The sequence below is a fragment of the Porites lutea genome, chromosome 2 (assembly GCF_958299795.1).
Source record: "Porites lutea chromosome 2, jaPorLute2.1, whole genome shotgun sequence".
Taxonomy (NCBI): Eukaryota; Metazoa; Cnidaria; class Anthozoa; order Scleractinia; family Poritidae; genus Porites; species Porites lutea.
In genome coordinates, this window is record NC_133202.1 from 36,604,552 (window position 1) to 36,626,382 (window position 21,831).

General features: G+C 40.5%; 3 protein-coding genes across 3 annotated transcripts in view; 1 reads left to right on the forward strand and 2 right to left on the reverse strand.

Moving 5' to 3' along the window:
* Nucleotides 1-21,831, reverse strand: part of LOC140928510 (dipeptidase 1-like) — a 53,919-nt gene that overhangs the window by 20,927 nt on the left and 11,161 nt on the right. Inside the window, exon 10 of the mRNA XM_073378268.1 lies at nucleotides 20,572-20,723. Within this exon, the coding sequence (XP_073234369.1) occupies nucleotides 20,574-20,723 (150 nt within the window). The 3' untranslated portion in view covers nucleotides 20,572-20,573. The remainder of the gene's footprint in view (nucleotides 1-20,571; nucleotides 20,724-21,831) is intronic.
* Nucleotides 1,431-13,914, reverse strand: LOC140926948 (NHL repeat-containing protein 2-like). The gene is made up of 15 exons (XM_073376622.1): nucleotides 13,788-13,914; nucleotides 10,972-11,141; nucleotides 10,710-10,767; nucleotides 8,988-9,068; nucleotides 8,153-8,199; nucleotides 7,829-7,865; nucleotides 7,537-7,667; nucleotides 6,627-6,663; nucleotides 5,344-5,471; nucleotides 4,721-4,757; nucleotides 4,339-4,469; nucleotides 3,676-3,709; nucleotides 3,453-3,580; nucleotides 2,837-2,900; nucleotides 1,431-2,036 (listed from the first exon to the last, which is right to left on the reverse strand). Exons 1-15 carry the CDS (start codon nucleotides 13,855-13,857, stop codon nucleotides 1,906-1,908), a joined length of 1,284 nt encoding a protein of 427 aa, XP_073232723.1. The 5' UTR covers nucleotides 13,858-13,914; the 3' UTR covers nucleotides 1,431-1,905.
* On the forward strand, nucleotides 14,142-20,523 carry LOC140926124 (uncharacterized). The gene is made up of 3 exons (XM_073375917.1): nucleotides 14,142-14,177; nucleotides 16,046-18,540; nucleotides 19,577-20,523. The coding sequence occupies exons 1-3, from the start codon at nucleotides 14,142-14,144 to the stop codon at nucleotides 19,935-19,937; spliced, it is 2,892 nt and encodes a 963-aa protein (XP_073232018.1). The 3' UTR covers nucleotides 19,938-20,523.

Genomic DNA, 21,831 nt, shown 5'->3' on the forward strand with positions numbered 1-21,831 from the left:
AGGGCCTGGTTATGAAGCTAATCCCTCTTAATAGAAGTGTGAAAGTTCTTGGTGTTCATTAATGCCTTATATAAGGAATTCCAAATCCTACGAGTTGCTCATAAAGTAAAGTAAAGTAAACTAAAACTTTATTTACACAAGGTGGCCCATTCAGCTCTAAGGCTGGTCTCCATAAGGGCCCTGTATCTGAAAAATTAATTTACATCATGAAGAATTTTCATGAACTACTACATTTTTTAAAGCCTAATAAAAAAATCCAATAATAAAATTTAAGAACTACATTAAAAAGCCTAAAAATACAGTGCAAAATCACTTTTAAAGCCTAAAATATAATAAAATATCAAAGGTATGATAAAAAGAAATGTCTTGCTCAGCGGCAGAACGTTTGAAAGTTTTCACTCTTCACAATTTTTAAAGGGAGTTTGTTAAAAATTTTTGCGCCAGTAAATAGAAAGGTCCTTTTCCCAAAATTCTGTTTAACGTTCGGTAGGGATAGCCTCATACTTTGCCTAGTGGAATAAATGTGTTAGTAAAATATAATGAAAAATAACGAGGAACTAATGAGTGAAGACAGAGAAAAGCCAGTTTAGCCTTGTGGTAAGAGCGTCTGCTGGAAAGAGTCGGCCAGTGCAGCTGCTCTATTACTTCAGATGAGCGAGAGCAACGTGTGATAATCCGCGCAGATCTATTCTGTAGGCGCTGTAGTCGATCTATATCTTGCTGTAGAAGATTACTCCAGGCAATGTCACAGTAATAAAATAATGGAAGAATTAAAGCGTAGTGAACAAGTGTTGCTGCCTCTTTTGTGACGAAACTAACTCTTGACGCCACCTTTTTACACACATAGTCCGCGTGAGCCTTCTAAGCCATAAAGTTGTCGAACACCACGCCTAGGTATTTAAAAGAAGTTTTGCAAGATATGGACTTTCCGGGAAGATTTTAATCTTAAAAGATTTAAAATGCAATCGCGCTCTTTACGCCTTTGAGATGTAAATGGTACACACTTAGTTTTTGAAACTTTGAGAACAAGATTATTGTCCTCAAGCCATTCAGATAAACACTGAAGATCTTGGTTAATGTGAAAAATTAAATTGTGTACAGTTGGACCAGCAAGATATAAAACTGTGTCGTCAGCGTACATATTTACAGAACAATGTTTTACAAAGAGTTCTTTGAATACAAAACCTTTGGATCAATTGAGGTTTCTGGGTATCAAACTGAACACCTACCCCTCCCCTAAGTCAACATTAACACTTACGTCTCACTTAGGGCAAAACTGTGACCTAGGGGAGGGGTAGGTGGGCAGTTGCCCAGATTACATCCTTGTCACCAGGGTCTTTCCTATAGTTAAAGTGGCCCCAGGGACGAAGTTGCTTCTCTTCTTGGTAGGATGCAATTTTAAAAAGTAAATAAACGAATAATGACTCATATATATCAAAAGGAGATAATTTTATTCCACACAATAAGTTAATTTGTGAATAAAAAGTTAAATCATTAATTTAATGAAAGCTGTTAAGCACTGGATTAGTTTTGAATGGTGCCGTCTATTACATATCACAAAAGTATGAAATGATTATGAACCTTTTCTGCAATGGCGGTTTGCAAAACAGAATTCCCCCGGGTATGTGTAACGGCCATATTGATTTTTTTTAACAAAATAACGATTTTATAAGATGAGCTGGGATGAAACAGAATTTGACCCACCCACTTGATCGCACACACTGCTCTCACCAACGGTTCTCTGCTATCGGACCGAGTAGTAGCGAGGATACAAAGGAAAATGGAGGACCTGATCCTCTATGATAATAATATATTCTTAAAAAAATTACAAAGTCTGGTAAAAAGATATTCAAAAAATACATATCTTAAAAAGTTTAAATTACTTAATCGCTACATGGTCACAAACTACAATCTGCTGAAATACCGTCGATTTCGTCGAAAGCGCAAAAAAATGAAGATACATAAAATGACAGACAGCACTAAACATGCAAATAAATAAGGAGAACTCTGTGCCTTCTGAAGTGTCTTGGAAAGAACTGAAAATAAAAGGAGATCAATGAACAAAATAGGCCATGATTAATATTAAGCTTTGACTTGGGACTACTTGTAGTCCATCGCTTCCCTCGGGGATAGGGGTAAGATATCTCTGCGTTTCGCCTAAACTACGAGCAGGCTCTCTTTTCCTTAGTCCGTCGAGCGAAACGCGCGAGGCGCGAAAATGACCACGCTCGCGCGAGTACCCCCCTCACTAAATCTGAAGAAAAAGACACACTGCTCGCAGTCTACGTTTCGCCTCTTCTGGCGTTTTCGCTCGCTCTACTTTCTCTGACAAAAATTAGGGACTATTTAAGATTAACTAGAAATGTGCTTATCCTGATTGGCAAAGGCCTGATATTAGATTGTCCCTGATGGCTCAGGTTCATTCCATCTATGTCCCCCCTCCTTATCCCCCAGTTAATTTTTCATTTTGACAACTGCAAATGCACCACGGTGAGACGAATTGGCACGGGTCCAGGTATTGACTGGGCTATAGAACTATTAAATTAATCCCGACTTTTTAAATCCCCAAATTTCTTCTCAATTAAGCTAAGTCCTTTAACCCCCAGGCAGAGCCTTGATGACAAATGTCCCACCCTGGAACGCGCTAGCCTCCTCTATAGGCATCTTAATCCGGGTTAGAAAGGAAGAAGAGAAGGGCAGAGATGGCAACTCCTCTGAATTCCTCTAACTTTTGTTCGTCCTTTCTCGTGTCCATTCCTCTGCGCTAGTTGCTTTTGGATGAGGCTAGGAGCACACAATTTGACAAGACTGAGACTAACAATAAGTGGCAACGTACCAGATTTGTTGGGATCCACGACTGATGAACCAACGCCGCTGATACTCCTTACTCTGTGATTGTACTATGAAAAAAACAAACGAGGAGCACGAATTCATAGAGGGAAGATCCACATGCTGTTTGCTCAATGCTAGGACCAAAATTAATATTACAACATTTGCTCCCTTCCCTGTTTCTACCTAGAGACGTTTCAATTTTCGTAAGATCACGGCATTTCTCAAGTGACTATATTTTTATACGGCCTTGTCAAACTGCGAAAATTTATGAAGTTCCACTGCACAGTTTAGAGAATAAATATATCTGCCACCTGCATTGCGCATTTTTGCGAAACGAAATCTTCGGGGATAATAATATATCTAAAAAAGGCCTATGATTTCCAAGTTTCAAAAACCCTCACTTTCAAAGCTAGGCCTAGAGTAAAATCTTTCTTAAGAAAAATGAGTTTTTCCTTGCAAGCAGAGGCCTCTTTTCCCACCAGGGAAAAGAGGCCTCTGCTGTAGCTAGAAGGGAAAATGAAACTTGTTTTCCTATCAAAGTCTTTGCACTTAGCCTCGTTTTGGAATAGAGACTTGTGGCTATTCGGAAATGGCCCATCGTGAGCGGCATATAATATCACCTGATCTGTGACGTAAATGACTTTGTTCCTGTGGTCAAACGTCAGTCCAGTGGGATGAAAAAACTGGGCTTGAGTACCTACTCCGTCACGGAAGCCCTCAGTACCGCCAGCCAGCGTGCTGACTTTACCTGTAGATAAACAAACACGTGATGTTCAGATTCTCCGCCAAATAAATAACAGCTAAGATTGAAAACCAGTTGAGCAAAGATTTAATGTCACAGACCGTTTGGAGTAACCATCCTGATGGCGTTGCTATCCTAAAGCATAAAATAGAAAACACAGAAAAGTAAAAGGGTAAATTTGCTTTCACGGGACTCCTTATGGCTGACAAACTTTTGAAACATGTTTAAATATGAAAAGGAGATTTTAACACAGTCTATCTTATACCAGGGGGAGTGAAATGGTAGATTATTTGCAGATGCTCCTATGTTAAGTTTAAAGTCAATGTTTTGCACTCTCTCTAATTCAGCCTGAATGCGCATGCTCTGATATGAAAGGGGCAATGGACATTTAACAATGGACATTAACAATGGACACTTTTTGGTCTTGGCTGGTGATCGAACAACCTATGCACGTGTTAGTGGCGGATCCAGACCGTCAGATAAGGGGGAGGCCCGGTCATCCATATCTTGAGATAAAGGGAGAGCCCGGTATGAAATTTCCTTTTTTCGGCCCTTCGGGCCTCAGTTTGGTCTAAAAATAAGGGGGAGCCCGGCACCTCCTTCCCCTGGATCTGCCACTGGATCTGCGTGTACATCACTCAGTGGAGGGTGTGAGGAAGTCAGGTGGTCGATTTTTCAGTCCAATTTAAACACGTGGTCGCACTCGACCTATATCGCGGCACAGGATTTTGAACTTGTTCGTGAACTGTTACCAAGGAACTCACAAATTCGACAACATAAAGGACTTTGTGATCCGTGTCAAAATAAATTCCTTCAGGATAGTTGAATCTTGCATCTGACCCTACGCCGTTCTTGAAACCTTGCCGACCATTCCCTGCTAGTGTCCTTACTCGACCTGAAAACACAATATTACTTATTAAATAAGGTAAAAATGATGTAACAGACCATACTCAAGGTACAACAACGGCGCCGCGAAAAGATCTTCCCACATAAGTTTGATTGCAATTAAGGTCTGTTCTTGGCAAATCTTTAAGGTTATTAACATAATCCATAAGTCTTCGTTCGCTAAAATTTGCCTTCTTTATTGATCAGTCATAGCCACTTAGTTCCCTGGTTTGCCAAGAATAAAAAAATAAAAAAACGTACCGTTCTTTGTATCAACAGTCCGTATTGCGTGGTTATACTGTGGAGAGAACAACAAACAAAGGCTAAAGCTGGCTGCTTTTGTTTGACATTTTTCAAAAAACGTATATTAAAAAGAGAAATACACTGTTAAGCAATACTATCGTAATGAAATACTCGGCGGACCCTTTTAAAGTTGTTCAAAACACTTACAGGACGTGTTATTTAGTTTAAAAATCTAGCGTTTCGCACGAATTGTTCCTTAGATCAACACTACTGAGCGTGTTTTAAACATCACATAAATCTTTGATCTGGGACTAAGGGCTGGGAAGGTGAGAGTATCCAGTGTTTTCTCATATCATCGATTTGCTCTTGTAATTTCCCTCTCTTTCTGTAATTTCGCAGGGTTTTTGTACTCATTTGCAAACTGCAATTAGAAATTTATCTATCTTTCTGTTTTCAACAAGAAAAAAAAAACGAGAACAATGTAAACGACTACTGAATCATTGCTTTTTTTATGCAAACAACCCTGGAACATAAACTATCTACTGAGAAGACCATAATATCCAATTTTATTCCCAGGGACCTCTCCTACTCGCTGCAGGGGACGAGTAGGAGAAGACTCTGGGAGCGAATAATATCCTCACATGATCAGCCACGTATAATATCCCAGAATGCACATCAAGAGACAGTCCAGTTGGGTGGTAGAATTTTGCCTTTTTTCCGACACCATCAGCGAACCCTTGACGTCCGCCAACCAATGTTTTTACTTCTCCTGTCAGCAGAACAATTAATATAATTCACATTGTGCTTATTATTTTTTCTTAGTTTTCAATCTTCTTAAAGAAATCCACCGATCCCACAACCGTTGTCGCTTTAATCTTTTGTCGTATGCCGAGATGCAAATATTTTTTACTTCTTGAAAGGACTGTCCGCAAGGTCACCATTTTGGTAGCACAAAACAAAACAATGACAAAAGTATCATCACATTCAATCACACGTTAATATTCGACAATTAGGCATGATAGGAGCGGGATTGGCAGGTCGGCTGATTCCTGCCACATATTGATGGCATGTTATTTCTTTGCTACTTACGACCTTAAGGTAGCAGCTTAATCATCTGCAACGGAACTGATAGTCTTAGGATTATCTTTGCCCGGACTCCATGATAAGGTTTCGTCCAAAATGAGTATAAATAAAGGTCTTATACAAGAAAAAAATTCTCTCTTGCTTAGGCCATCCCCCTTTTTTTCTTCGTTAACCGTCGAATGCGTTTCCTGATATTGGGTCGGTCGGTCGGATTGAAAAAAAAAAACTAAAAAAAATAACAAGACGTCTCGGAATAGTAGGTCCTGGTACCCCAGGACGACGTTAAAAGTTAAATAAACATTCACATATTTGGATTAACAAAATGTATAATATACTGTGAAAAATGTTGTTCATGTTTTTGTTCCTGTTTTTCTCTATGCTGTTACTAAGCTCATTTTTCAGATTAAAAGAATTATTTCAAGTGAAAAATGGTGTAACTACGTCGTTATTTTTTTTTTGAAAATGCCAAAAATTTGGGTCGGTCGGACGACGGTAAACGGAGAAAGAAAAGAGGATGGCCTTAAAATAATCGTTGCAATCAGCCAGATAGTCAATGTGTGATTCAGTCAATCTGCCTATCAGTCAGTCACACCCGTACGATTAGCTAATTAACCAAGCACTGAGGGACTCACTTTCTTAGTCACCTGATCCTCTAAACAGCCAGATCACAAGTCTTTTAAACAGTTATTTAAGCTTATTTATCATGCACAGTCACAGCCATTTGATCTCGGTGTTACACATTCACTTGGCGGACTTATTCATTTAGTAAGTCAATTGGTAAACACGACAAATTATTTGACGCAAAGAAACACCCTTTGGTAGTTGTAGTTGTTGAACTTACCGTTTGGTAGTGAGATAATCCTTATGGCATGATTGTCCTGGAAAAAAGACCTTCCGTTATTAGAAAAACCGTAAGCAATACTGACGTGAGATGCAATTTTTTTTTTGCTTCCATTTTAGCAAAGTTATGGATTACAAAAGATACACTAGATTGGGACTTTCCTTTTAAAGTGAAGGACTAAGATAGGAAAAAGTGAATTAAAGTTTTGTATTACTGTTCTCAAAATCCTAACAATCACTGGCACCCAACGACAGAATGGCCTTGCCTTCCACGCAGACGTTCACACGCGTGGCGAAGCCCGTAAGAAAGTCTGCGTGGGAGGCTAAGAGAATGCCGGACCCCCTACGAAGGTAAATTGGAACAATGTACAAATGTGCAAGTGAAGCAGACTAGGTAGTCTTAACCCTTGTGTAGCACAGTCGGGTTAATTAAGTCCAGACAACTCCTGTAAAGGTCAGCATAGTAAGTATGACATGCTTAGGGCGTGTGAACGCTCTGTATTACTAAAGAACGGACCACCAACTAACATTAAACAAGAATACCCCAACTGACCTGTCGTATTGAGCGCAAAGGCTTGCGGGTTAAAACTGCGTCCTTACCTCTTGTATACGACGATTGGCCATTTTGAGTTTGCGCAAGCCAGTGGGACGATGTTGTGTCTAATTGCACCATGAGAATGTTTCATAGGACGCTATCGCTTTTTTATTGCCTATTACAAAGTTGCACAGGAAACTCCAGTGGGTCAAAATTTGACTCCCGATACTCTCCCATAGTGCTATTCTACACTACACAGGTCAACCCAGTCTTTCTCGCAACCTCCACATGGCTAATTACATTTATTACTAAATACACAACGATAACCAATACAAAGCCCAGTAGGGTATGACGTGCTCACAGTTAGCAAACATACCGTGTCACTTAGGAACAGCCTCCGTTTTAAGCTTTCAATTTCAAGTTGCTGGGGATTGGACAGCATGGCTTTCATTCCTACATCATCATGGAATCCAGACTCCCCACTGCCCACAAACGAGGTTACGACGGCTGCAAAAATCACACTACGTTTTCACAGTCTCTCTGGTCACCACAGTTTTAAAGTGGTGATTTAAGATTGAAGAAGCTGTAACTCCATTGGGACATTTTATGTTCTGAGCTGAAAGCATTTGCAACACTATTAAAGACAAAAAAAAGTTATCAAAACAGACCTGTCTTAAGATCAATTTTCCTTATACGGTCATTACCCTGCAAAATGTAAATGAAAATAAACTGCATAAGACAACTAAAACCGAAGGTCACCTAAACTGGAACTCACTAGACTACAAAACTGGCGTTATTTTTTCGCGTTTTTCGGGCGAACGAAGCACCAAGGGGGCGTGGAGCGCTACACACGCGGGAGGATAGGCGCCTTCCCTTGTTGCGCGTGTTTGGCGCTCTTCGCTCGGTTCGCGCTTGCCTTTGCTCGCCTGGAAACGCGAAAACAATAACGCCTGTTTTGCAGGTTAGGGACTCAACATACAAAGTTAACTTACACTATCAGCTACATACAACACTCTCTCCTCTAGATCAATGGCCATTCCTGTTTGACAATAATGATACAAATTACGTCAAATACTTCAATTCTGAACGTGCTGAAATTTTCAGTAAAGAGGGACATGTTTTTACTACATTAATAATGTGTGCAAATGTAAATTCAAAACGTTCTTTCCTTTTACTGAATAAAATGGTAACTTCGTGTGAACATTTTTTTTTCAGACAGTGCCTAAGACAGAAAAAAAAGATAAAAGGACGTCTTTTGTGTCTACGATGATCTCATTTCTACCATTTCCTTCCTCTCCTTCTTTTTCGATACACTTCACCTTTCTCCGGTATTCCCCGACCTTTTCTGGTATAACCTGATTAGCAGACGCTGGCTTTTTTTAGGGCGAAAAGGAAACCGGCGCGTACCATGCAGGTTACTTTCTAGTTTAGCTTTTGTTCAAAGCCTGTCGCTTTGGATTTAAAGTATCAAACCGACCAACAGTTGCAAAGACACCACAAAAATCTTGTACACGAATAACGATATCAGAGACATAAAGAGAGCTAAAAGTATACCTCAATCACAAAAGATAAGTTCAGTTCGAAGTTCCACTTACAAACTACCGTATTCACTCGAATAAGCGCCGCCCTCGACTAAACGCCGCAGTATTGATGCAAGTCGATTCAGTTGAGGCATAAATAGTACTGAATAGTTGTCTTATAGAAAGAGGAATATTCACACCATTTGTTTTTCTTGTTCACGCGCTAACTGTAACTTAAGCGTAAAAAATTGTTGGGCAGTTTTTCTCACACTGTTTCAGCTTGTATTTAAACAACCAGTTTCCTTACCTGCTGTGTGGTGAAACTTTGCTTTTTCCCCTTTTCCATCTTTGTAACCTTGAGAACCACCTGCTAAAGTAGTTACCTGACCTACAAAGCAAACATACAGTGTGGGAGCAATAGATTAATTAATGACTAGTTCCTCAGTTTCTTCAGGGACAGTTGAAAGAGTGAAATAAGCGAGGTCGAGTGAAAACTGGCACGCGCAAGTGGAGGCACGAAGCAGAGGAAGGATAGAAAATATTTCTCCTTTCCCTGAGCATGTCACCTTCCTCGCTGGTGTGCATTTTAAGATGCACTCACATACCATAAACTTCCTCTTTAAAGACCCCCCCCCCACCCAGTTATAGCCCTATCTACCTGTAAACAAAAAATTTATCTGGTTATAAGCCCCCCTCTAACTAGCACTAAAATGAATTCGATTTTTTACAATGTTTTGAAGATTAAAAAGGCGAGTGATTTCAAAAATTGTATATTGATATTTAGTGCAGATATAAGCCCCCCATTTGATATGACCACCTAAACCCATTATGAAGTTGTATAAGCCCATGCAGGGCTTATAAGTGAAAGTTTGCGGTATTTTATTCCCTCTACTATTGCTTGAGAAAAATTAGGGACTACTTGTAGTCTAGGAATAAATGCATAAGGAATATTGTTATATTCCTAGACTTTCACTCAACTAAACAGGGCCTGCCATTGGTTGATTCTTGGTCACGTGGCCTTGACTAAAATCAAATGTATCCCGATCGTGATACATTAAACAATGTATCCCGCTCGGGATACATTGCAGCCAGCACGTGATCAAAGCATGGTGGAAAGTGGTGTGACAGAAGGCGGGAAAAACACCGCCAGGTCCAGCCAATTTTCTTTTTCGTGAATGAACACAACAACACAAAAACGAAGCCTCAAGCTAAAAAGCAACGATTTTTAAAGTTATCCCAGAAGTTCCCAGAAGTTCCTTGAAGAAAAACAGCCGCTAGTGGAGGAAAAAGATGCAGATAATATGAGGAAAGTACTTTTGTTTGTAAATCATTCATCCAGTGGTTTTGAGAATTAAATTTGTGTTGTTATAAGTACCGAGTCGACTGTTTTGGTTCGCTCCGGTTATTCTTTTGTTGCTGTTGAAGTGAAAGTCTAGAAATATAACAAAACACTTAATGTCAGGTCCCTCGGGAAACCAGTTAGTTTTGTTTTCCCTCGAGTCCTGATGTTTCCCTCGACTTCGTCTCGGGAAACATCAGGACTCTTGGGAAAACAAAACTAACTGTTTCCCTCGGGATCTGACATTAAGTGTATAATATTGAATATATATATAAAAAAAAGGTGTGCATCAAGCAAATCCAACAGTAGATCTTGTTTTCCCAATGTAACATTATAAGAATTTAGATTAGTAGAAGATCCAAAAAGGAGAAGGTATTTACCATTCACAAAGGGGCATGGTTTATTGGCAATGCATGGGGCATCAATCTTACTGACTGTTTAATACTGGGTCAACAAGGTAGAGGTGAGGTAGCATTTGATGAGTGCATGACATGATAAAGAAACTGGCCCCAGTTGTTCAAAAGCTGGATAGCGCTATCCAGCGGATAAATCTCTATCCAGTGGATAGTGCAATCGGTTTCCCTAATACTTATTCACTGGATAGAGATTTATCCGGTGGATAGTGCTATGCAGCTTTCGAACAACCGGGGCCTGGCCTTTGAAAAAATGGAATGAACTCAGTATACTCACGAGTACTAATGTCAATCTTCCTTATACGGTCATTACTGTGGACTGTTTCAGGACATCCCTTTTAAAACAGAGGACAAACAAAATCTGAGATCCAATTAATTTTTCTACGATTTACAATGAGCTCTCCTTATATTTCACGAGCATTTTCAGTCCTGGTTTCCATGACTATTCAGGCTTTCCATGACCTGCAAGTACCTTAATGAGATTACATGTACTTCAAACAGGCAGCATTTCAAAAGAATATATGCCACGAAAAACTTACACAGTCTGCAACATACAACACATTTTCTCCAGGGTCAAATTCAATACCCCAGGGATAATTGAACCGGGCTTCTGTTCCTATTCCATCCATCATAGATGATGAGTAATCCTTACAGTCTGTCTTGCTGCCTTCATGAATCCTTCCACCCCCAGCCAAAGTGCTTACTACTCCTACAATAACAGAAAAGAGAAACACATGACCTCCCTGAAGGTCATTCCTATGAAATAAAACCTGCAGTGAGATTTTTGTCAAATTTTACCTGTTGGTTGTTTATTTTATTATAGAAACTTAAGTTTTATAAAAAAAATTGGGGGGGGGGTCCTGAAACTTGTTTAGGAGCAGTACCAACTTGTATATATGCAAAAATTCCTTAAAATACCAGTAGGATTATATTTACGAGTACATGCTGACAATTGTTTCTTTTTCTGCACTGAGAATTGGTCTATATTTATCCTAGAGAAAGATAGTTACTACTTGAATTTTGAAAGAAGAGAAAAAAAGGATAGGTCACCATTCCCCATTAAAGAGAAAATGACGATTTACCTCAATGGAGAGCGCCAGCCATGAGGCAATAGCCACCATGTTTTAATTCGCATAGTTTACCTTAATCATACATGAAATTATGTGCAGTAATGATGCACAATGCAATACTAAGGAAAAACCTTAAATGACTGAATGAGGGTCAATTTTGTGCGCTCAAGGAAGTGCCACGGAAAATTTGAGCCCCTCGTTTACAAAGTGTTATTCATCAAAGAACTTAGGCTAACCCTTACACTCAGAGTGACTCCATCAGTGCTAGCCTCTTTGTTTAACTTGTAACATATTTTATATGTTACTTTTCTTGTTAATGAACTATTGTTTTTCTTATATTTATAGAACATCATACTGTATTTTTTTACTTGATAATGATGTCTGAGAACCTCAAATATTATTTAACTATTTTTAAAAAAATTTTTAAGAAAAAAATGTTTTTTTAAATCGTTTATAAGCAATTTTTTATAGCTAAATGTTTTAACAAGTCGCTTCTTTTAAAAAACCTTGAAAGGAGAGAAAACACACCACATGACCTCAAAAGAAACGAGTCCGGGAACAACTGTGCCCCAGGCCCAACTTCCATAAAAGATGACTGCGATCACAATACAGACAAATTACCAAATCCTAAAGGATATACTCCATTGACATAGTCAGGGAAAGTCCGTCCAGGAGAAGGGGAAGGGTGCTCTCAAGGCAGGTCTCAAAACAAGTCTCATCTGGTAGTTTGGCACAAGTACTTAGACATTCCTTCTGGAATGATAATTTTCATACTGAAAGGCCAAATGAGAAAGGGCCCATGCAAGTTGTCTTCTCACAAAAAAAGTTTCCATCTGTTGCTCACAAATATGCCCCATGGCCCCTTCCCTTGATATGGCCTGTAGTGGACTATGCAGGAAGGATCTGCCTGAAAGTCATACCTAGGTTACTGGTAAGAAGTATATAATTATAAGAGTAGGAAGTTCATGAGTTAAGGTACAGAATAAGTAAGGAAACTGCAATTTAGGCATTTAAAAAGAACCTTAATTATAAAGTACCCTCAAGAAAAGAGAAAAGTGAGTTAATTAATGTTATCAATGACTTTGCAGGGGTAAACTTCTGTAGTTGATGAAAGGTGCTCTATTTTTTCTAAATACTGACAAGTTTTAGAACGATGATTGGTACAAAATTTGTGATAAAACTAAAATATGCAAATTAACTAGGAAAAAAATTCCCCTAATAAGCTCCAGTAGCTCATAAATGTAGCCCAATAACTTGTTATTGGTTTAGAAATTACAGTTGACATTACTACCCAAGGTTAAGTAAATTCTAGATTATGAGCAGACCCTCATTTTCCTCAGAGAGAGTTAAGTGAGCAAAATTCACTAGCGCATGTGTAAAACACCACTCACAAGGAAGGCAACAGGCATGTAACCAAACATAGCATTTTACAACATTTCCATTGTAGGAGACCCAGGGGTAGTCAGTAGAATGCAGCACTTGAGGTCCTACTTTTACTCAAGACTGCTGACAATTTAAGACTTGGTTAAGATTTTTGTAAGACTTCTACATGGCCCCATATGTTTTAGTCTGGGTCACAGATGTAATAGCCTCCAAGCAGATGTTCTTAGGCATTCGTCACGCAATCATTCCTCCCAACAAGTTAGTGGGATTGTGTGAGGAATGCCTAAGAATGTGTGCGTGGGAGGCTACAGATGTAATAAAACCTTGGTTAGTAACGCCTGCGAGGCAGAGCTAAAATCCTTGTTCTTGGCCCTCGATGGATTCAACCAATTACCAGAAGTGTGTTTCAAATTTCCTTTCATCCTGATTAGCAAATCAACAATGGCTTTTTTAAAAAGCCAGTCATAGTGCATACTCAAATCCTGGTACACAGGAAAGGGACCAGAACAAGGGGTTTGCTTACCAATATTTTTCAACACTCAACAATTTTGGATAGACCAGACGGACCAATACAATAAAGTGCTAATCTGCACAATTCATTGCGCGTGCATATTGATCTTGAAATATCCAAGCTAAAATTTAAGGAAGTTCCTTCCCTTGTTACGCTCATAATAAACATTTAGAGTTTACTCAACAGTCATAAAACCTGAAACCGTATCTTAATTCTTGCATAGTTGCATGTGCTCTACATTTCAACACCCCACGCAAACCAGCAGTGCTAGAAAGCCAAACCATTGCCGGATCAATTTGGCAAAAGACAAACTATTAAAAACCCATCAAAAGTACAAACTTAAAATTCATTTATTTACATGTATGTAATCAGGTTCTTGTTTACTACTTACCTAAGTCCTGCGCCAAACTTCTTGTCGCTACGAGAACGATAAGAAGTCCGAGTTGTTTCGGGAACGCCATGTTTTGTTTCCCCTGAGAATAAGCTGCTCTCTTTCATGTTCGTTTTTCATGTGGCTTTACCTTGGGGCTTCCGTCATACGTTGCGTGACATTCAACCCAGTTTAAGTAGAATCCAGTCTCCGTCGCGGTTATGAAAATTATCTGCGAATGTACGTGACGGTTGCCTTTAGCTGCTTGGAGGGATGCGACGAATTCAGCCTAAACAATGTCCTAAATGCTTGCTGCAAGCAAACAGCATTTTCTATCCTGGACCTCAACCTCAAAGAAGTTAAAAACATCTCAGCATGGAGGGAAATCATATCATAGTCGATGCCCAGATGGTGAGCACGAATCCCGAATGTTTCCTTCAGTTCGTATAGCTAGTTTGTTAGAGGTAGTAGAGGCAAAGCCTTTATTTTCTGAGAGTTAACGGTATATCACCTAATTGTTTTTGTTTCTTTAGTTTCCCAGACTTAAATAACTTGAATTTTTGCAAAATGGTCTGATTTTGTTCACCACTGCTAACTGTCACGCAATCCGGCTGATGTGTGTTACAACGAGTCCTTTCGAAAGCTTGGTTTTACCGATCGAAAACGGGAAAAACTAAAATACTACTAATTTAGTATCATCAATCCACGACTAGAATAATCAGAATTAAGCCTAAAATACGTAACCTGCGATAAATTTATACCGGGGGAGTGCTCTTTTTCGGCGGCGAACCCGGAAGCCGCGAGAAGTTGGGAACAAGTCAAATTGAAATCCCTCGCGAACGCACATAACAATCCCACCAGCAAAGCAGGCTAGAAAATACCTCAAGGAAACCACAGTGTGTAACGTGACTTACAGACAAGACCAAACTGGATTCATGACCCCTGCGCGAGTCACGTCGGAGACAATTTTCACCCGTCCTCGCGTATTCCGCCCTTGTCGCTCGCTTTACTCTCCCCCTGAGGAAAATGGGGCGACTACACGTAGTCCAGTCCTTAGTCTCTTGTTAATTATTCAGATTAAAAAAGGATGAGATCAAATTCCCTCTTGAGCTCTTCTGGCTACTGGTACGACTGGTTCGGTGGTGCAAGTTCTGGAAGTAGATCCCCCTGTGAGGTGACTCGAGAAAGACCGTTTGACAGGTGCAATTTTGAATGCGGCCAGGAGCCGACACCCTACTTCTTGCTGCCAGACTTCTTTTAGTAGAGGTGCTTGTGCCAAACATTGTTAGATGTGTGTAAACCAAACTGATTGCATTCCAAGGCTGGCACCAAGATGTGTAGGTGAATTTGAAAAGACATTTTATTGATTAGAGATTTTTGAGGGATTACCCCTACCCATTTCCCCTTGCTAGCGCCGTTGCCAAGATATTTTGCAGTAGATGTAAAAACAAAAAAGTACTAACTGCCCTATCCCTACCTGCATGAAATCGAAGCAAATGTTTGCTTTTACATGTAAACGTACGCATTTTTAGAGGCTTTACAGTCGAACCTTCACGTGCGACCACCTAATTCGGCTGACAGTTGTAGAATTTTCTATTGTTTTCAACCTCCGGTACGCGACCACTTGACACATGTTCTTGCTAAACAGTGTAGTACATTGTAAAAATAGACAAAATGAAATTTATTCTTTGGCTGTCATTATTGTCTACATAATTATCTTTTACCAGGGCGAATACGTCTATTACTGTGTTTATTAGTTTGCTCGATAACTACAATATTAACCATTACCTTGAGAAAAAGACTTAGATTTCCAGTTTTCAGTTTAAGAAGTTAAGTTTTTGTTCTTCAGACGTTTTAGGGACAAGAGGTCATGTACACAGGTAAAATATTTTAACCACAATTTATAACGCGCGTTATCTAATTATTTTATAAGTGCACTTTCGTTTATGAACTGTCACATAAAATAGCTAATGATTTTGTCAATAAAACTACCAGCAATTTCCAGGGGAAAGCAAACTTTCATTATTTTTTAGAATAAATATACCACTCGTTTCTAGGGTTGCCTAAAAAATATCGCCTTTGCGGTCCGACTCTCGTAAGCGTCCACCTCCTGTAAGCGACCACCAATTCTTTGCATTTTGGATGGTCGCTTATGGGAGGTTCGGTCGACTGTATTGAGAGTCCAAGACTCGCGACGCTTCAGGTATAAGTAAACAGTTCATCGAGTTAGGAATGATCAAACATCCTAGTAGTTTATTTTTTTCAAATTTTCTTTTCAGACGACTTTACGGTCATTAGCTTTCCAGGCCGCTACGGCAACAAGCTGCCCCAGTGGACTGAGCCTACTACACGCCGCCTGTATAGAAGGTGATTTAGAAACTGTCCAAATAATCACAAGCTACAGCCCAGGGAAACTCGACAACGCCATTGCAATATCCATTGTTACTGAAAGCTATGCAGTATGTGCAGGGCGAAGTGCGTTGGAAATTTCTGCTGAATCCCAAGGTAGCCAACACCAAAAGATTTACAATCTCCTGCAAAGTATGTTTCAGGAATTTCGATCTAGGTCATTATTGTTAATCGCGGCTAGAAGAGGCAAATTGGAGCATGTCAAGCGACTTCTTGAACTAGGCTATGACCCAAATGAAGAGTCAACTGACGCTAACAAGATCACACCATTAATGCTGGCAGTTGCTCGTAATACACCAATTTTCGCTGAAGTTCTCATCAATAGAGGAGCTAATGCAAACGCTAAAGATAAAAACGAAATGACAGCGCTTCATTACGCGGCTTTAAATGGTCGAACGCGAACTGTGTTGCTGTTGATAGAGGCTGGGTCTCACGTGAGTGACGTCACTGACAGAGGAATGACCCCGTTGCATCTCGCCTCACAGCACGGTCACACAAAGACAGCGGCAATCCTCATTGAGCATGGCGCCAGTGTTCATTCAAGATCATCCAGTGGCTACACACCTTTGATGTTAGCAACAGAGAAAGGTCATTACGAGACGGTGGAGTTTCTTTTGGGGCAAGGCAGCAGTGTTCACACTACGGAACAAATGGGATTTACTGCACTTCACTTAGCAGCTGTGAAAGGTTACACTGACCTCGCACGGATGCTGCTTCAGAAAGGAAGTAATGTGGACTCCAGAGCCTCTGGCAAGACACCACTGTTTTTGTCGTCATTCTCCAATCACCGAGAAGTCACTGAGCTATTGCTACGCTATGGCAGTGACATCAATGCGCATGACATTTTTGGAAGAACCGCTCTCCATTATGCAGCACAGGAAGGGCTGGTTGCGATGGTAACGCTACTGATTGAAAGAAGCGCTAACGTGCACGCACGGGATCAAGAAGGGCAGACACCGTTGTTCATGTCAGTAATCTATGACCAGAAAGAAGCAGCCACGCAACTGATTAATCAAGGAGCAGAGGTAAATGCAAAAGACATAAACAGAAAAACTCCGTTACATTTCGCCGCTCAAGAGGGTTACGTAGAAATTGCCGAGATGTTAATCCAAAATGGCGCAGATGTTAGCGCTGAAGAAGTGACTGGCGATCAGCCGCTGGCGCTTGCTGTGGCATATTGTAGTGATGACGTAGTGGCCTTGCTGATACGTCATCGCGCTGAGCTAAACGCTGCAAATGAAAGTCTGTTAACACCTCTTCATATTGCCGCACAGAACGGCAAAACTACGCTTTCCGAGATGCTATTACAGCAGGGTGTTGATCCTGAGGCCAAAGACTGCGATGGTCAGACACCGTTACACATTGCTTGCTCTTACGGGGATATTAAGATGGCGGAAGTATTAGTAAGATATGGTAGTGACGTCGATGCGCGAGACGGCGCTAATCGCACGACGCTTTGTTTAGCTGTAAGTGAAGGACATATTGAGATTGCTTCCTTGCTACTGAAGCGTGGAGCAGATGTTAACCTAGTGGACGGAGAAGGGTACACGCCACTTCATAACGTCTATACTAATCTTCATAAATTTCTAAGCGACGACCGAACAAGCTTGGCCATCGTTGAACTGTTGTTTGAATTTGGAAGCCAAGTTGACGTGACTGATCCTAAGGGGCGAACCGAGTTGCACATGGCCTGTGAGTGCTCATCAATTAAACTTGTAGAACAGCTTATTCAACATGACAGTAAAATAAACGCTGTTGATTATGAGGGATGTACACCTCTTATACGAGCGATAAGGTTCTCTCGCAAGCCCGAACCTATTGTGAAGTTCTTGATTGATAACAATGCTGATATACTAATGAAGGATACGTTGGGTCGCTCTGCTTTACACTATTCAGCAGGGCTGAAAGGAAATCGAAAGATCTGTCAATCTCTGATTCAGAAAGGTGCCAGTGTTCACGAGGAGGATTACGAAGGGAACACGGCGCTTCATTTAGCAGTGAATCATCGCAACAGAAGTACCGCTGAACTCCTTTTAAAAATTGGCGCCAAAATAGACGCAACAAACAATCGAAATGAAAGTGTTCTCCTTAAAGCGGTCTCCGCCAAGTGTGAATGCGCACACGGCTGCAGAAGGTGCGCTTGGAAATACCACACTGTCGCGCTATTGGTCGAAAAGGGATGTGACGTCAGAATGACTGATATTGATGGTAATGGCCCTCTTCATCTGATGGCAGAATGGATCACTGATCCCACAACAGTACGATTGTTGCTTAGAAACGGCGCAGACGTACGAGCACTGAACAACCAGGGAAGCACACCTCTTCATCTTATCTCTGCTGTCAAGTGTGAAAGATCCAGGGCAAAGTAAGTCTGCGTAATAAGGAACAATTATTTTTTAAACATGTAAGTTTTATCAACGATTTTGAGTTCTGAAACTGTCATAATTTGTCAAAGGAGAGCAGACCCGGCTTGGTTGCTAATTCCGAGGGCAGTGACAGATAATTGGCCTGTGAGACAATGGAGCAGATCACTGTATTTGCGAACGTAGTTCAACCTCAATCAGGTCAATCAGCAGGCTTGTGTTGTTGTTATAGCCGTAATGAATTTTTCGAATTCGTGTCATTGTAATGAAGTCAGAATTTGAAATTATTTCGCCGTACACTTTATTTTTGCTTTGTAAGTTCAGTTGGTTTATTTTCATTTCATCTCAGTGCTTCGCAATTTTTTTTAGCCTAACATGCTTCAAGATAACACAATGAGAACAATTACTGGGACACTTTTATGTCGCCTTGTATGACGAGCTCGGTAATGACTGAGGACGAAGATACAGCCTTCGCTCTTCAATCGGTTTCATCTGCACGTGTCTCGGATGACCGCGCCCATCATGGTGGTCTCATTTCCAGTAGGGCACCAAAGTATTAGAGTCCCCAGTCATTAAATCCTGTTTAGTACATTGAAAAATTAACCAAATGTGTTTTTGTGGGTGTGGATGGGGTGCTCAAATCTCAGTTATCAGTTCGTTTTTCGGAAGACTTTTCAGCTATCAGTTAGAAATTTCGACAAAGTTTTATATTTATTTATACAGGAACATCTGGTTTAGCATAGCTAATTAAGACGGAATCTAGTGGGAAAAAAACCCTACTATCAGAAATTTTCTAGCTATCGCGGGTGACTGCAAATTAGCCGCCCCTATTAATTTTATCAGGGGCACTCCGGCCGGGAAACTGTACTCCTTTAGACTCGATTTCTTTTCCGTAATTTTTTCGTGAGTGGCGAACACGGATCCGTAATCAATGATTACCTCTGGTTAATAAAAATAACACTATCTAATCAATACAAACGAATTATGAAATGAGTTGGTTGAACTCCACCTTGGGCCTCGTTTTCGTTTCTGTTGCAGGTTCACCAGGTCAAGATGGACCTGCGACACAGCGGAGCTATTAATTCGCTATGGCTGTGATATCAGGGCTGTGGATAACGAAGGCAACACTCCACTTCATCGAGCAGCCGAATCGGACCGAGAAGATATTGGTGGCATCTTATTGGACCGTGGAGTCGAGGCAGAAGCCCTGGACTGGCAGGGGAACACACCACTTCATGTCGCAGCGGCTTGTAATTCCATCAGGGTTGCAGCGCTCTTGCTCAAATATGGCGCTAACGTTACAGGATTAAACTCCGAAGGGAGATCACCGCTGGATATAGCTTACAAAGCTGGGAACATCGAGGTCGTTGAATTCATAGAGCAAACATTACGAGGGTGAATTTTCTAAAGTTTCAAGCGACGTACGTGATTAGCGTTATTCGTCACTTCAGAATCGAGAGGAAAACTGGGCCAAGTTAACTTTCGCAGAGACTTCTGGGGCTGTTACTCGCTGTTACTAGGGACTCGGGAAAAAAAATAGACCAATGGCTGAAGAGCCCTTCCCCAGTAACAATGCCAGAACCAATTGCGGGAGACATCTCTGCTCTGGTTTCCCTCTCGAAGGCGGGTTTGAGTTATTCATTGTTCAAATTTTTTCTACTTTCAAGCTCACACAGAGAGAGCTTCCTTGATGCAAGTTATGTAAATATTAGAACAGCAAGACAAAATGTACCAAAGTTTAGAAATCAAGTACATTGCTTGTTTTAGATCCTGCTGCTCTCACTGCCGTCATCTTCGTGGCGTCGAGCGCGGTGGGGCTCGAAAAGCCTTGCTTCCGCCTGTCTTTCGCGTTTTTTTTTATTTTGAACTGCGTGGCGGTCGTATAACAACATTTCTCATAAACTGGAACATTTACTGCCAACTACAATAAATGTTAAATGTTTATTTACTTTCTCTTTCGTTTGCTTCTAAAAAACTATAATACAAAAGCGTTTTAGTGACCTCACCGATGAGAGGTTTACCAAGGTTATATTATTTAAATTTTAAACGGCGAAACGACGATGGTCCTGTTGTAATAAGGCACAAAACCGCCCAAGCCACCGCCGTAGTTTGGACGGCAGGGGATGTTAGCGAAGAAGCGATACTCATCGTAGGGAGCCATTTTCTTTTGCATTTCTTGAGCAACCTGAAATGAAACAAATTATAACAGGAAGAAGTCAGGACGGAAATGATGTCAACGGGGTGGTGGCTTTCACTATGTGACGGCTGCGTGCCAAAAGATGGGAAGTAATATTAAGGTTATAAATGTTTTGTCTTTTCTTCTCTTTCGTTTCGGTACGGTTGATAGAATTGTTGAAATTGTTAATCTATATTCAGTTTTTTAAGAGTAAAATAATATCCATACTTAAGGCGCGTTTTAAATTATAGAAAAGAAAAAGGAAGAAGCAAACTGGAGTTTTTGGATCAGCAAAATGACTTTCTGGCATAGCGATTTAAGTGATACACCTTTTTAATCCTCTAAGCGAGAAGTCTTTTATATGGAATGATTATAAAAAAAAGGTTTTCCACTTGGCCTCGCTTTGAAAGTGACGGTTTCTGAAACTCGGAAATGTCCTATTGGACAATACTTTGATCATTCACATGAAATGTGCAGTCATTAATCAATAATTATACTTCTAAACAAAGTCGGTATTTTGTCTTTTTGTCTTTTGTGAAAAAGGGGAGGGTGAACGGCTTAACCCCTATAAGTCCTAATAGTGACCAACATCAATTTTCTCCCAACAATATCCATATTTTACCAAGAAAAAAGGTTATGAGAGTTAATAAAATGATCACTAAGGCGAAAATGCTTTGATCTATAATCAAATTCTCTCAACTAATTCTTAAGGGAAATGTATGGAGACCAGTTTGGAGAATTTGTAAGTGGATATCGGGGCTTACAGGGTTAAATGAGAGAGGGGCTTAAAAGAGTGCTTAAAACACTTCTTCCTTTATAAAAAGGAGGCCTATAGAAAGGGGAGAGGCACGTAAAAGAGGATTTTTAAATGTTACGAGGGGAATGCTTACCCCAACGAAGGACTGCTTACTTTTTGGACTCTAGTGTATATTACATGGATAAACATTGGCCTGCGAGCAAGCTCTCCGGGGCCCTCTGGCGTCGGGGCGAGAAAAGGAAGGAAAGCTTGCTTCTCTGGAATTTGAATTCCGCCTCCAATTCCCCTGTGGCTCTCCGTCGACTGAGCGAAGCGGAACGCGGAAACGAGCGCGAATGTAAACAAACATTGAAGCGACAC

Excerpts from the sequence above, each read along its gene's own strand:
- LOC140926948 (XM_073376622.1), bottom strand. The coding sequence starts at position 13,857 with ATGGCGTTCCCGAAACAACTCGGACTTCTTATCGTTCTCGTAGCGACA. Across the intron at positions 5,472-6,626 it reads GATTATCTCACTACCAAACG|GAGAAGTAAAAACATTGGTT; the intron begins GTAAGTTCAACA and ends TTCTGCTGACAG. Across the intron at positions 3,710-4,338 it reads TCCTTTATGTTGTCGAATTT|GATAGCAACGCCATCAGGAT; the intron begins GTGAGTTCCTTG and ends TTTATGCTTTAG.
- LOC140926124 (XM_073375917.1), top strand. The coding sequence starts at position 14,142 with ATGGAGGGAAATCATATCATAGTCGATGCCCAGATG. Across the intron at positions 14,178-16,045 it reads TCATAGTCGATGCCCAGATG|ACGACTTTACGGTCATTAGC; the intron begins GTGAGCACGAAT and ends TTTTCTTTTCAG. Across the intron at positions 18,541-19,576 it reads TGTGAAAGATCCAGGGCAAA|GTTCACCAGGTCAAGATGGA; the intron begins GTAAGTCTGCGT and ends TTTCTGTTGCAG.